The 15,651-nt window shown below is 39.0% G+C and overlaps 1 protein-coding gene across 6 annotated transcripts in view; it reads right to left on the minus strand.

The window, feature by feature from the left end:
• The window catches only part of N4BP2 (NEDD4 binding protein 2), an 81,889-nt gene that overhangs the window by 57,217 nt on the left and 9,021 nt on the right, over window positions 1-15,651 (minus strand). For 3 of the 6 annotated variants that reach the window (XM_084900241.1, XM_084900242.1, XM_084900239.1), the window contains exon 2: window positions 8,513-8,607. Coding sequence is in view for 2 of the 6 variants with exons in the window: in XM_084900238.1 (XP_084756364.1) it covers window positions 2,324-2,549 (226 nt within the window). In the remaining 4 variants the exon portion in view is untranslated. Of the gene's footprint in view, window positions 1-93; window positions 187-2,323; window positions 2,663-8,512; window positions 8,608-15,651 lie in introns of those variants that run through there. The other 3 variants (XM_084900238.1, XM_084900237.1, XM_084900240.1) reach the window with 2 other exon arrangements.

Here is a 15,651-nt window from a genome sequence, read left to right on the forward strand (position 1 = left end):
TACTTGCCGGCTATGACACTTTGTGAGTATGTTGCTTAACTTCCCTAAGCCTGGTTTTCTCATTTGCAACATGGGGATAATAAAAGTACCTACCTCATAGGGTTGCTGTGAGGATTAAATGAGATAATCCATGAATAATTGCTGTACACAAGGACTGGCACCTAGTAAGCACCCAATTAATGTTCCCTTAAGAAGAAAAACAAAGATGGATTGGAGGGGACAAGCCTGACAGAGACCAGGTAGGAGATTACAACAATACTACTACCAAAGCTAGAAGCCCTAAACAAAGAAAAAAGGAGTTTAAGAAAATGAAAGAAAATACAAGCGGTATTTCTATGAAAGAAAATATACGTGATAGAAAAACCACAAAGGAAAAGATGAACCCAAAAAAAGTAATGTGTATAAAGGGAAAAGCAATATTAAAATAAATAAAAGGTCAAGATATAGATCACACAAATAAATGAAAAGTCCTCACACAGATTGTTGAAAAAAATTAAAACAATGGTAAAAATAACACACAAAAACACATAAGCAATTCACACAAGAATTGATGAACAATTTATATACAAAATGTGCAACATCCCTCTTTACTTAAAAAATACAGAAAAAACACAAATTGAGAAAAGTTATTTTATTTCTATTAAAATATGCAATTCTGAAAAGGCTGTGGTGAAATCACTATAATTATACAGTGCTTGTGATATTTCAAACTGGCATACCTCCTTGGTAGACAATGTAACAGTGTTTCCAAGAGTTGAAAACTGTTCTTACCCATGACTTAAGAAATAAAACTCTGAGACTAAGAAAAAAGCCAAAAGAAAGAAAAAGCAATTTGTACCACAATGGTCTCTGAAATATTTATTATTCATGAAAAACTTAAGATATAATTAAGTACCTTAAACACAAAACTCAGTGGACTATTAGAAAGCTGATCTAAATAAATTTAGATTCCAGCAACACTGAAAAAAATGCTTATGTTAGTTTAAATTTAAAAAGCATAATATACAATTTCATCAATGCTACTACTATTCATACTCAAAATATCAGTATTTATGAATAAAGTAGAAAAGAGAAATATGTTTTTGTTAGAATTGAGGGTAATATATTTTTCTTCGAATTCCTCATTGTTAGTTTATGTGCAACAAATAAATTTTAAAGACATCAACATTAGGAAATAAATACTAAAGTTACACTTAAGAATTCTATACACCATCATTTCTAGGCATCATGTGGACTGCTAAAAACTGGTTTTCTGCATATATATCATAATAGGATAAATACGCTCACATAACAATGTAATGAATAAAAATGGAAGTTTATCACGCATTACCAAAACTTCCCAAATATAGAATAATTTTCTTCTACTAATCATGGTCAATTGCAATACTAAGAATCAACATGTAATTTATTCATCCACTCAACTTTGAGACTTTCCCCTCTGAAGCAAACATACTTCTAAATAATTTATTACAAGTCATTAATAACTTATTATACTGAAGATTTTATACACACACACACACATCCCTTGATCCTGACCAAATAACTAATTTTGGGGGGCATACTATTATTTTCCTCATTAACAGATAAGAAAACTGAGACCCACAGAGGTTTTAGTGGCAGAGCTGGAAATACAACCCAGGTTTCTCGACTCCAAAGCCAATGTTTTGAAACTAGCTCAACCCTTATCAGCTCTCATTTTCACAATTATAGTTACCTTTTCCCTCAATAAATATTTACTGAGGTGCTACCATGAGTCATTTGCTATTTTAAGGGTTGGGGATACAGCAGTAAACAAAACAGTTTTTAAAATCTGTCTTTATGGAGCTTACATTCTAGGACAGTGATTCTCAATTGGGATGATTCTGACACCTAGGGAACAATGACAATGTATGGAGGCATTTTTAATTATCACAAATTGGGATGGGGGAGAATGTGTTACTGGCATCTAGGGGATACAGGCCAGGGATGCTGCTGAATATCCTACAATGCAAAGAAAGCCACTAACAGGAAAGAATTATCCAGTCCAAAATGTCAATAGTGCCAACCTGGTCTAGCAGGGAGGTAAAAAAAAAAAAGTAAACATAGACTATGATATCTATACATACATCTTACATTAAGAACTGTACATTTCTTAAAAGCAGAAACTATGCTTTATTCTTCACATCCTTCAGTATACCAAACTTAGAACCTTTCCCCCAGTAGATGCTCAATAGGTGATAAAATAGAAATAAGGCAGTCATTTTTCTATATTACTACAGTCATTGCATAGTACATGAAGTCCTTCTTATAAGTTACAAAGGGTTCAAACTAAACTTTTTCTCACCTTTGAAATCACATTCAGAAAGCATCAAATACACTACATCAGGATCCAGATCAGAAAACATCTCTGAGATTTTGGTGAAGAGTTCTTCCTGATCAACTTTTGTTTCACACATGGAAGGAAGAGTAGTTGGCTCCTCATGACTAGCAACACTGGATACGACAACTTCCTTAAAGTTTGCAGTCTTCCGAAAAGGATTTCCCCCAAGATTTTTCCTTCTCCTTGGCATTCTGACTTCCAAAACTAAAATATTTCCCTTTATTATGTAAGATGTTTAATAGTTAAGTCATATCTCAAAGAAAACAGGGTTAAATATCTTGCACAATCCAGCAGTAATAGGACCTAAAATAAAAAGCAAGCAGAAACACTCAGACTATATAGTTATATTTCCATTTCTAATATTGGAACAATATCTTATTTAACTCTAAGAAAGTACTATCATCTCTGGGAGCAAAGCCAAAAAGCAGCCAATCAATTTCTTCCTCTCCAAAATATTCAAGTTTTCCCAGGAATAAACATGTTAAAAATTAGCATCTTACAAATGTAACATTTTCTGAACAATGAATACACTGTTTTAATATCATTATTTCTATTAAGAAAAATCATAAAACAATACTGAACACCCATATTTGGAGGTCTGCTAGAATCACAAACTTAACATATCCAAAACTGAGCTACTGATCAAATCCTCCAACCTGCTCTTCCCAGACTTCCCCATCTCAATGCAATTCTATTCTTCCAACTGCTCAGGTCAAAAATACTACTGGAATAGCTCTTGACTCCGCTCAGTCCACATCCTATCAGTAAGCCAAATTTGTCAGTACAACCCTTAAAATGTATCCAGAAATATGAACATTCCTCACCATCTCTACTGCTACCACAGCCTCTTGCCTAGATTACTGTCTCATTGATCTTCCTGCTTCCACCCTTGCCCCTTCAGTCTACTTAGCACAGCAATCAAGAGCGAATTGATTAAACTGTAGGGTAGGATCATGCCTCTCTTCTGCTGAACTATCCACTAGCTTCCTACCTCCGTCAGGGTAAAAGCCAGAGCCTTAAAATGGCCTATATCCCAGACACTTGTTACTTCAATGATGTCGTCCCTAATCCTTTTTCATCACTCATGTCACTCCAGCCACACTTCCCTCATTGCTCTTCTTCAAACACACTAGCCATGCGTCCACCTGGGAGCCTCTTTACATCTTGATTCCTCTATGTGAATTACTATTCTCACAGGTAGTATTTCCTCACTGCCTTCCTATCATTACTTAACTGTTACCTTCTCAGGAAGCCAGTCCCCTAACACTACTTAATCCTTCTTCCCTATAAGACTTAATTATCTTCTAGCATAGTATATTATTTTATTGTTTTACTTACTTATTGTATTTACTACCCATATTCCAGTAAAATGTAAGCTCTGTAAGGACAGGGACTCATATATCTGGAGAACTCCAGGCAGACTACTTGCTTTCTCTGCCTGGCTAATAAACATTTCAAACTTAACAAATCTAAAACTAAATGTCTAATGTTATCCCGAAAACCTGCTCTAACCATTTAGTTGGCTACCATCCCCTGTACTCTTATCTCTTAAATGGTCTCCCTGCTTCCAACCCTTGATCCCTATAGTTTATTTTCAACTTACCATCCAGAGTGATCTTCATACATCATAAATCAGAATGAATCAGGGTCTGCTCTAAATCTTCAAATTGGTTCCTCATGTCACTCAGAGTAAAAACTAACATTTTTACCATGGCCTACCTCCCTGCTGGCCTTTCATATACTCTGCCCCAAAGTATTTGCATTGCTTTCTCACTCCTTCAAATCTTTGATCAAGTGTCACATTCAATTATTTCTTCTTGATTAATCAATTTAAAATCATAGTCCAGCCTGGCCAGTGTAACTCACTGGTTGAGTATCAACCTACCTATGAACCAAGTGGTCATGGTTCAATTCCCAGTCAGAGCACATGCCCGGGTTGCAAGCTCAATCCCCAGTAGGGAGCATTCAGAAGGCAGCTCATCAATGATTCTTTCTCATCATTGCTGCTTCTATTCCTTTCTCCCTCTCCCTTCCTCTCAGTAATATAAATTTAAAAAAGCATCTTTTTAAAAATAATAATTAATTAAATTAAATTAAATAAAATCATAGCCCAGCTAGTGTGGCTCAGTTCCTTGAGTGTTGTCCTGTGCACCAAACGGTTGCCAGTTCGATTCCCGGTCAGGGCACATACTTGGGTTGCAGCTTCAAACCCCATTTGGGGCACATAAGGAAGGTAACTAATCAATGCTTCTCCCACATTAATATTTTTCTCTCTCTCTCAATCTCTAACTCTTCCCCCCTTCTCTCGCTCTCTCTTAACATGCTCTAAAGTGAAGATTAAAAAAATAATAATAAAAATAAAATACCTCATATTCCCTCTTCCCTTAAAACTTTCTTACAACAAATTTTAGCTTGTAATTAAATGTATTGTGTCATAGCTCTCTCCATCTTTCAGAACTGCACTGTTGTTATGGCAGCCACCAACATTTGCCTATTTAAATTAAGATTACATTTTTTTTAAATATATATATATATTTTATTGATTTTGTACAGAGAGGAAGGGAGAGAGATAGAGAGTTAGAAACATCGATGAGAGAGAGTCATCGATCAGCTGCCTCTTGCACAGCCCCTACTGGGGATATGCCCGCAACCAAGGTACATGCCCTTGACCGGAATCGAACCCGGGACCCGTCAGTCCCCAAGCCGATGCTCTATCCATTGAGCCAAACCGGTCTCGGCAAGATTACATTTTTTACATATTAATACCAGGTAAAGTAGAATTTAAAGCAAAATTACCACAGGAGTACATTACATAAAAAATGTACATTAAAAAAAATATGTCCACCAAAAAGACATAGCAACCCTCAATGTGTATGCACCAAACAACAAAGAAATAAAGTGAAGCAAAAACTGACAGAATTGAAAGAAATAGACAAGTTCACAATTATAGTTAAGAGACTCCAATAACCCTCTCTAAACAATTTATAGAACAACTAGACAGAAGATCTGCAAGGATGTAAAAGTCAATAATACCATTATAATGATCTAATCAACATTTGGAGAACAAGCCACCCAATAACAGGAGAATATACATTCTTTTCAAGTGCCCACAGAACACACAATATATAGACCATATGTTAGTCTAACAGTTAGACTATTAAAAAAACAATTCAAAAAATTTAAGAGAACTGAAATTATATAAAATATGTTCTCTGATCACAACAAAATCAAATTAGAAATTAACAACAGAAGATAACAAGAAAATCTCTAAACACCTGGAACCTAAGCAATATACTAAATAATCCATAAGTCAAATAGTAAGTCGCAAGAAAAATTTAAAAATGCATTGAAATAAAAGGAAATAAAAAATAGATCATACCAAAATTTGTAGACACAGCTAAAACAGCGATGACAGAAATTTACAGCACTAAATGCATACATTAGAAAAGAGGAAGTCTCAAATCAATAAAGAAGAGCTGTCTTCTTTAAGAGCTCTTGAAAAGAAGAGCAAAATAAACCCAAAGCCAGTAGGGAATAAAGATAAGACCAGAAATAAATGAAGTTGAAAACCAAAGTAAAGAAAAAAGATCAATGAAATAAATTGATGGTTCTTTGAAAATATCAGTAAAATTGACAAATCTCTAGGAAAAACTGAGGAAAAAAAGTAACACACAAATTACAAATATCAGGAATAAAACAGATATTACTACAGACCCTACAAACACCTAAGGAATCCTTTACAGACACTAAATTATTAAAACTAAAAAAAAAAAAAAATAATAACAAGGGAATCCTATAAACAACTGTATATACAAAAGTTTGACAACAGATATGAATGGACTCATTTCTCAAAAACCACACAAACTACCACAATTTACCCAATAATCCCATCTAATAAAAGGGTAATATGCAAATTAACCATCACTCTGTCACAAATATGGTGGTGCCCATAGCCACAAGATGGCAGTGCCCAGTCCTCTCGGCCCTGCTGGAGTCCCCCAGTCCCAGAGAAGGTTGGGGGGGTTGGGGGGGAGAAACACTGAGAGCAGACAGCAAGAACGTTCTGCATCTGGCTGAAGATGGGCCTCTAGCCAGGCTGGGGCACGAAACACTTGCGTTGTTGACCCAGCAATGAGGGCTGGCCACGGATGGGTCTCTGGGCCAATGACAGCCTCTAGGCAGTGGGCATGGAGTGGCCAGGGCCCACAGAGAGCAACTGGCACACAGATTCGTGCGCAGGGGTACTAGTCTATATATATAAAAGCCTAAGGAACCAACTGACCTGCAGGTAGCTATGACACACACTGACCACCAGGGGGCAGATGCTCAATACAGAAGCGGAAACTACAGGTATGGCAACATGAAACAGACTGATGAATCTCAGAGGGAAGGGGAGAGGAGGGAGGGTGGAAAGAGATTAACCAAAGATCTCATATGCATACTAGAGGCCCAGTACATGGATTTGTACACCGATGGGATCCCTCGGCCTGGTCTGTGGGTATCAGGTCAAAACCAGCTCTCCAACATTCCCCATGGGGTCCCATATTGCAAGAGGGTGCAGGCCAGGCACTCAATGGTAGAGCGTCGGTTGGTCTGCGGACTGAAAGGTTCCGGGTTCGATTCCATGTACATTGGTTGTGGTCACATCCCTGGTAGGGGGTGTGCAAGAGGCAGCTGGTCAATGTTTCTCTCTCATCGAAGTTTCTAGCTCTCTATCTCTCTCCTTTCCTCTCTGTAAAAATATCAATAAAATATATATTTTTAAAAAATCTATAATTAGCAGTACAGTGAACACAAACTCTTAACAGTGGTCCGGCAATGGTCAGTACTGTCATTAAAGTAGATATACAAATAAATACCACTTTAAAAAAAAACTTTCCACTAAAAAAAAAAGAACCCTTCATATCATCAACACAACACTAAAATGATTTAACGTAACATTTTATGTATAAGTCTGTTATATGTATGTAAGGAATAGTAATTTTAAATAACTCTCCTTCATAGGGAAAAAAATCTAAAAAATAATAAATTTCTATAATGACCAAGAAAGATTCTATTTAATACTCAATATCAGCCATCTAGGAAGAATGGGCCTATGAAGAATGATACTATCATCAATAAAATATAATACTTTACCTATTTAAAACCATAAGAAAAAGAACATTCAACAATAAAGAATTTTAAAAAAAAATCACTCTATAAAGAATACATAGGGAACTTATGGGATCCAAACACGACATGATCACAGACAAGATCAAAAGCAACTCCCTCAGAAACAAATGCTACCAAGAACCAAAACAATCTTTCCTGGAAACTAGGTTACCTACTATATGATTTTAAGTGTGCTGTGAAAAGGGAAAGGTAGATACTAAATCTCATCAAGGCTTAAATAGTACATCACTGAAAAAAAATTTATAGACAATGTAACCAAATTAAGATAACCAATAATCTAAAATGTAAATCTATCTATCATAAGAACTATTATTATATAACATTAAAAACATCCTAAATATTGATGGCAAAGAGCATGATTAAATAAATTATGGAAAAATACCTTCTGGAATAGTATGCAGCTATTAAAAAGTTTAAGGTAGAATGCAAATACAGATGTATATAAAAACCAGAAAGATGTGAAACACATTCTTAAGAGGAAAAAGTCAGTTGCTGAACAATATACAGCTTTCTGCCAAAGAATGGTAGGAAAGTGTATTTCTCTATTATTCTTCAACATTTTCTATAATCCTTCATTACTTACTGCCAGTATTAGTTTTGCTTAGTTATTGTAGAGCCTCACAAGTGTTGGTTTTACTGACAAATTTTCATCTGTATGGGCATATTTCCCAAATTGGCCATGCTCCCTGAGGACATGGATTATGACATAGACTCCTGGGATTTAGGCACAAATACAGGTGCATAATAATATTTGTGAATGGCTAACAACATGTAAAATATGAAAGAGGAAGAAGGGGCATTTTAGTAGCAGAGAAACTAAAACACATATTAAAACCAGGACCACAATGTAGTTCTGAAGGCTTTTTGGGTCAACATGTTTTATGTAACCACAAGCTCTTTGAGAAATTCTAGTATCAAAATCTGTTAAAAGCTTAGAAACCTATGTGTAAAGTCATACCCTATGACTTTAGTAATACTTACTGTCTGTCCGGATGCTATCAATGTGCTCATTAAGGCCACAGTTGATATCTGCAAATTCTACAGCTCTTCCTATTATCCAAAATAATGTCTTCTTACTATAAAAAACATAAAAATTATAATATATAAATAAAGGAAAGTTTATGTCAAACTATAATCTTAAATGAAAAAAGGCCCAAAAGTATATAATCTATACTAATAAAAAAGTAAGATGCTAATTAGACCCGGTCAACCAGACATCTTTCAGATGTCCAACTTCTTCCTGGACAAAGCCACGGTGGCAGGGACCAAGGCAGAGAAAGTTAGGGGTGATCAGGCTAGCAAGGCAGAAGCTAGCAGGCCCAGTGAGTGGTTAGGAGCCAGAGGTCCCAGACTGTGAGAGGGATGTCAAAATGGAGAGGGTGCATGCCAGGCTAAGGGATCCCCCACCCCGACCATGCACAAATTTTGTGCAGCAGGCCTCTAGTATTTATAATATAAATATATATGATATTCCAAAGCAATAGCCACAAAAGAAAAAGAAAAAGGACAACTTCATTTGCCATCAGTGGAGGTGACTATTACAGTCTGGAAATTATTATATAAGGGGGAAAACTAAGCATTTATTCTGCCTTTTGAGTAAAATGTTACTTCAAGGTAACAAAATAGTCCTATTTAATGAGGGAAATCTTTCCATAAAAGACTACGGCCTGGCCGGTATAGCTTAGTGGTTGTTGCATGGACCCAAGAAATCACAGATCCAATTCCTGGTCAGCGCATAAGCCCCAGTTGGTGGCTTGGCTCAATTCCCAGTAGAGGATGTGCAGGAGGCAGCCTATAGATAATGTTTCTGTTTCATCGATGTTTCTATCTCTCTACCGTTCTCCCTTACTCTCTCTCTAAAAATCAATAAAAATATTTTTTAAAAGACTAATTAAAAGGAACAATGAAATCCAAAACTGATTACTATTTTATAACCCATAACTAAAGAGTTGATCAAGAATCAATAGTTACTGCCCTAGCCTGTTTGGCTCAGTGGATAGAGTGTCAGCCTGTGGAATACAGGGTCCTAGGTTCGATTCCAGTAGCCTACACATACCTTGGTTGCAGGCTACTCCCCAGCCCAGGGCCCTAGTGGGGCTCACGCAGGAGGCAACCTATCACAGGAGGCAACCAATTGATGTGTTCCTCTCACATCCATGTTTCTCTCCATCTTTTCCTCTATATTCTACTCTCCCTAAAAACCAATGGAAAAATACCCTCAGGTAAGGATTAACAAACAAACAAACAATCAACAGTTAGCAATGAAATCTAAAGTTAAGTGAAAAAGTCAGTCATCAGGTGAAAGGTTGGTAAGTGATGTAGCTGTTGCCAAAATACCATGCCACAGATATTACTTATTTCACATCTCTGTACCTTACACAGGTTCTGCCCTAAGCACTTCTACCCCATCCCACCCAACCCATATTTCTTCCCTCTATTAACTTCCCTTCAAGAAAGTTTTCCATTATCCCAAAGTCTGATTTAGACACAGCTCCCACTACACCCTAGATATCCCTCTACCTTAGCACCTTTGCATTTATTTGTTTAGACTATTAGCTTATAAGCATTAGCATCTCACGGATGTCTTGTTTAGCAAACAGCCCAACAAGTATTTGTCATAATCCAGCACAAACCAATTTAGTTCTTTAAAATATTGGACTTATCATTTCAGTACCTGGAATACTCAGATCCATAGTACAGGACATCTCCTTCCCACAAATAAAGTATATAGAAAAATCTATCTATATAATAGAGGAATATGCAAATTAGCTGCAATGCCATAACATCACAACTGCAGCAGGAACCTGAGGCTGCATGGAGCCCTGCGGTGCTTGACAGGGAACCTGAAGCTGCACTCCCCATCCAGTGCTGCTGGGGGACCTGAGGCTGCACTCCCTGCCCAGAGGGGCTTGATGGGGTGGGGACAACTGGGTCTGGGTCTCACCCAATGGGGGTGGGGCCAGCCGAGTCTGAGTCTCCTGCATTTTTGAAGCACGTGCAAGCAGTGGGCAGGGACTTGACACTAGGTCCCTCGGCGCACCCAGACAAGAAGATTTTCATTTTACTTATTTTCTTTCATCTCTGCCACTTCTATTATAGAGAAAGGGCAAATAGCAATATTAAAGTATTTCCTCTAATTAACTCCCTTTTAATGTGCATGAATTTCGTGCACCGGGCCACTAGTAAATTTATAATCAGAAGGCTGGTTTGTGGAGAGCGGCTACAGCGTTTGGACAGGTTCAAGCCTCAGACTAACGGGAGGGCACAGTCCTGTTGTTGCAAAGCCCTTGGAGGGCAAAACCCTCCCAGCACAAACATAGCCACTGGCTATGGTTGTAAGCTTGACCTTATGGTCCAAACCTGTGGTCCCAGGTGGCTGAATGATATAGGCTGAGGGAGGTGCAGCAAGTGCTGCCAAAACAAAGCTTAATAGAATTCTCAAGTGCATGTAATTTAGTAGGTTCGAAACTCAAGAGAACATTGTACATATCTTGACCATGCCTTTGCTTTGCCTCGAGGGATCTGACCATACTAGTAAAATAAAGACTCGGCTTACAGGCTGTGGCAATGTCTCTCCATCCAAGAACAGTGTCCCACCTAGCCCCAGCTATATTCTATTGTCTGTTTTCTTTAAACATTCACTGCCCCTTCCCACTCAAGTTCACCACTGACAATGCTGGACGCAGTTCACTGGGTTAAGAATTATAATGGGGAGAAAGGGCATGTATGGGGGGGGGGCAATGGTATATGTACAAAGATAATAATTTAATAATAAAAAAGTAAATAAAAAATAAAAAAAATTATAATGGGGGTGGGGGAGTTACAATGAAAATTTTTTATCTTCCCAGAACTACTCCTCCTTCCCTTCCCTAGTTATCTATTTTCTGCTAACAGACCCTAGGTCACATATGTAGGCACATCACATGACCTAGGCTGAACTAAGCATAGTACATCCTGCCTTCAGCTGTAGTAATTGGTCAAGAAATGGGCATGTGATCAAATCTATCTAGAGCCACTGATATAGGACTCTAAGTAAATAAGCGTGTGCTGCCAGAAACACGGTCCCACCATGTAAAGAAGCATATTAGCAGTAGGAGAAATGACACAAGTATGTATATACTGTAAGTATAGAAAATTTCATTATAAGCAAGTTCCCACCTTTATCAGTTATTGCCCATATCTACCCATACAATTTCTGTTATACAGGGTGGGGCAAAAGTAGGTTTATAGTTGTTCATATGAAAGATGATACAACTGATTAATAACAACACAATAATAAACTTTGTGTACTCATAACTGTAAATCTACTTTTACCCCACCCTGTATGGTTACTGAACCAGTAACTTTTTTCTCCATAGATTATTTCAAACTGTATCTGCTACTTGCAATCCAACAAGTCCTAACTAATAAACAGAGAAACTAATTAAATAAAAATTATATGTCAAAAGATATATTTCACTGAAGCTACAAAAGAGTCTACCCAGTATGCCTTTCCTAACTTAGAAAACTTTCATGCAAACGGATATGTGTCTTTCCTTTTCCTACTAGGTAAACCCCCAAGTTACTATTTAATTCCCTTATATTCTGTGCAATTCACATCATTTTTTTAAGATAGTCACTCTTCCTTTCTTTCATTTCACCCTAACAAGTACCTGGTAAGATGACAGATAAGCAATAATAACAGAAAACAAATTTGTAGAGAAACAACTCAAAGTCGTGGGTATCAAATATATCCCATAGAGATACCACTTGACTGAGACAAATATGAGTTAACAAAACCAAAGGGAGAAAAACAGGGAACTAGGGAAGGCATTCCAGACAGGGGTAGCTTCAGTACTCAGGCCAAATTGAACTAACTTTGAATCTTAAGGGAGAAATGTAAGTAATTGAACACGACTAAGCACTGGGGGCAAAGTGAAAAAGGATGAAAAGATAAATAAGCCAGATCATGAAAATCCTGAAAGCCAACAGAAATTCAGACTCTTCTTGAAGGCAATTAAAAAAATCACAAATAAGGATTTTTAGCAGAGGAGTTACATGCTTAAATGTTAGACAAATTACTGTGGGAAAACCGGTTTGGACAGTAAGACTGGAAGAGGGTAAACACTCAGGAGACTTTGCAGCAATCCAGATAAGAAATGATGCTAACCATGGAGTAAGATGGTAGCCTAGGGGATTTAAAAAAAAAAAAAAAAAAAAGGCAGATTCAAGAGACATTAAGAAAAAATAATTCGGAGAAACCAAGATGGCGGCATAGGGTAGACACCCAAATGCAGCCTACCACAACAAATTTGAATTTAGAACTGGAAAACAGGGGAAACATTGCCCTGAAGTACCAGACGCTGGCTGAGAAGAGGCTCTACTATCCAGGAAGGAGAGAGAAGGCACACTGAGCCTCAGGAACTATGAGGGTGCGAGAACTCTGCACTCGAAAAGGCGGCCACCTGAGTTAGCTACTGGCTTACTTGCTGAGCGCGGGGAGGGCGGGCCGAGTTCCCTGCTGGCTTACTCCAGGAACGCGGAGAAGGCGGACAGCTAATGCGCTAATGTGCGGCTGCCTTTCTTATTTGGGAGGAAAACAGAACCACCCTATTGCTCTGATAGACGGCCCCAGTCAAGGAGAGGCCAGACTTTCAGGAAGTGGGCAGAGATCTCTCAGAGGTGTGTGAAGCCAGAGACCATTACTGCGGGACTCAGGGAAGGGCCCACGAGAAACCAAAGCTTGTCTGCACCACCCCAAGACTCCACCCCATCCAAGTAGAGCACGGAAGCCCTTATTCACCACGAATAGGACACTCCTGAGGAGGGACAAATCCAAAGCTTGTCTGTGCCTATACCAAAGAGATATGCGTACCTGCAACCAATCTTGCGGGACTCACCAAAGCTTATCTGTGCCACCCTGAGACTCCGCCCCATCCAGGCGGAATACAGAAGCCCTCCTAGCTGAGACACTGCTGATCCTCACAGCCAATTGGCTTGGAGATCAACGCTTCCCAGTGATACCAACAACAAGCAAGGCTTAACAACAAGACTGCACACACAGCCCACAGGTAACTGGGAAGGCTGTGCTATTGGGCTCTACCAGAACACCTGGCACACAAACCTATTCTATCAAATCAGGGAAGAAGCTAAAATGCAGAGAAGAGACAGGACAAAAAGGAAGGAGATGGAGGATAGTAAAAGACTGGACAATGAATTCAAAACTAGTTATAAGGTTTTTCAAGAATTTCCTAAAAAAGACCGATAAAATAAACAAGACCTATGAGGATATGAAAAGGGATCAACTAGAAATAAAAAGGGATCAGCCAAAACCGGTTTGGCTCAGTGGATAGAGCATCAGCTTGGGGACTGAAGGTCCCGGGTTCGATTCCAGTCAAGGGCATGTACCTCGGTTGCGGGCACATCCCCATTAGGGGGTGTGCAAGAGGCAGCTGTTCGATGATTCTCTCTCATCAATGTTTCTAATTATCTCTCTCTCTCTCTTTCTCTCTGTATAAAATCAATAAAATATATATATTTTTAAAAAAGTAAAAGGGATCAACTAGAAATAAAGAAAACATTGTCTGAAATAAAAATATCATACAGAGTACTAAAAACCATCTGGAAGATCGCAGGAATCAAGACAAAGATTTGGAACACAAAGAGCCAGAGGACACTCCTCCGCAGAAGGAAGAAAATAAGAGAATCCAGAAAGTTGAGGATAGTGTAAGAAACCTCTGGGACAATTTCAAGCGAACCAACATCAGAATTATGGGGATCCCAGAAGAAGAGAGAGCAAGATACCAAAAGAATACTGGAAAAAATAGTGACAGAAAACTTCCCCCACCTGGTGAAAGAATTAGACTTAAAAGTCCAGGAAGTGCACAGAACCCCAAACAAAAGGAATCCAAAGAGGACCACAAGACACATCATAATTAAAATTCCAAGAGCAAAAGACAAAGAGAGAATATTAAAAGCAGCAAGAGAAAAGCAGGTAGTTACCTATAAAGGAGCACCCATACGATTATCAGCTGATTTCTCAACAGAAACCATGCAGGCCAGACGGGAATGGCAAGAAATATTCAAGGTGATGAATAGCAAGAACCTACAGCCAAAATTACTCTAGCCAGCAAAGCTATCACTCAGAATCGAAGGCCAGATCAAGAGCTTCACTAATAAAAAAAAAAGCTAAAGGAATTCATCACCGCCAAACCAGAATTATATGAATTGCTGAAGGGGGTTCTTTAGGAAGAGGAAGAAAATAAAGATAAAAATTATGAACAACAACATGCTCGGGGGATCCAAGATGGCTGCGCCCAGGTGAACATCTAGCCGCAGCCACACACAACAATTTCAATAAAATACAACTAAAATATAAAACGGACATTGCCCAGAACTACAGGAAGGTTGACTGACTGGAAATTCTACAGCAAGAAGGAGAAAACCAGAAGGAGGCGCGGAGGAGCTGGAAAAGCCCAAGGTACGGAGACAAGGCGCGCGGAGAGGACAGAGCCAGAGAGGAGGGGGAGGCGGAGTGCCTGGCGGGCGTTCCCTAGCGGAAAGGAGATAAAACTCTGACTGTGCTGGGCCCCCGATTGCTCTGAACCCCAGTTCTAGGCCAGACCCCGGGGACTCAGGCTCAGCCATAGGGAGCTGGGCTGAAAGGCGGAACCCCGGGAGAGCGGCGAAAGGAGGTCCCGGAGGCGCACACACTGCGCGCAGAGAAGGGACGGTCGGCTGTGCCTCGGGATTGCCCTGACGGGAAGGAGACTGGGGCTCCAGACTGCTCTGAACGCCACCTCCAACTCCACTTCCAACTGAACTGAACCCCAATACCGGGCTCATTGTGGGAGAGCATAAACTGTTTGGCAGCAGGCGAAAATCAAGGGCACCTTTCTCTCAGAGGCGCCGGCAGTGAGCACTGAAGGACCCACATAGGGCGGGGCTGACGGAAGCCAAAGCTGCAGGCTCCACCCTGAAACCCCATCCCATCTGTAACTGCGAAATGCGACAACAAAATAGATCACAAACGAAAGAAATGGAGGACAAAAAGCGTCTGGATATAGAGTTCAAATCTATGCTTATAAGGTTTTTCAAGAATTTCCTAGAAAAGATGGATAAGACCTATGAGGATATGAAAA

The sequence above is a fragment of the Pipistrellus hanaki genome (genome assembly GCF_964339955.1).
Source record: "Pipistrellus hanaki genome assembly, chromosome: 1".
Lineage (NCBI taxonomy): Eukaryota > Metazoa > Chordata > Mammalia > Chiroptera > Vespertilionidae > Pipistrellus > Pipistrellus hanaki.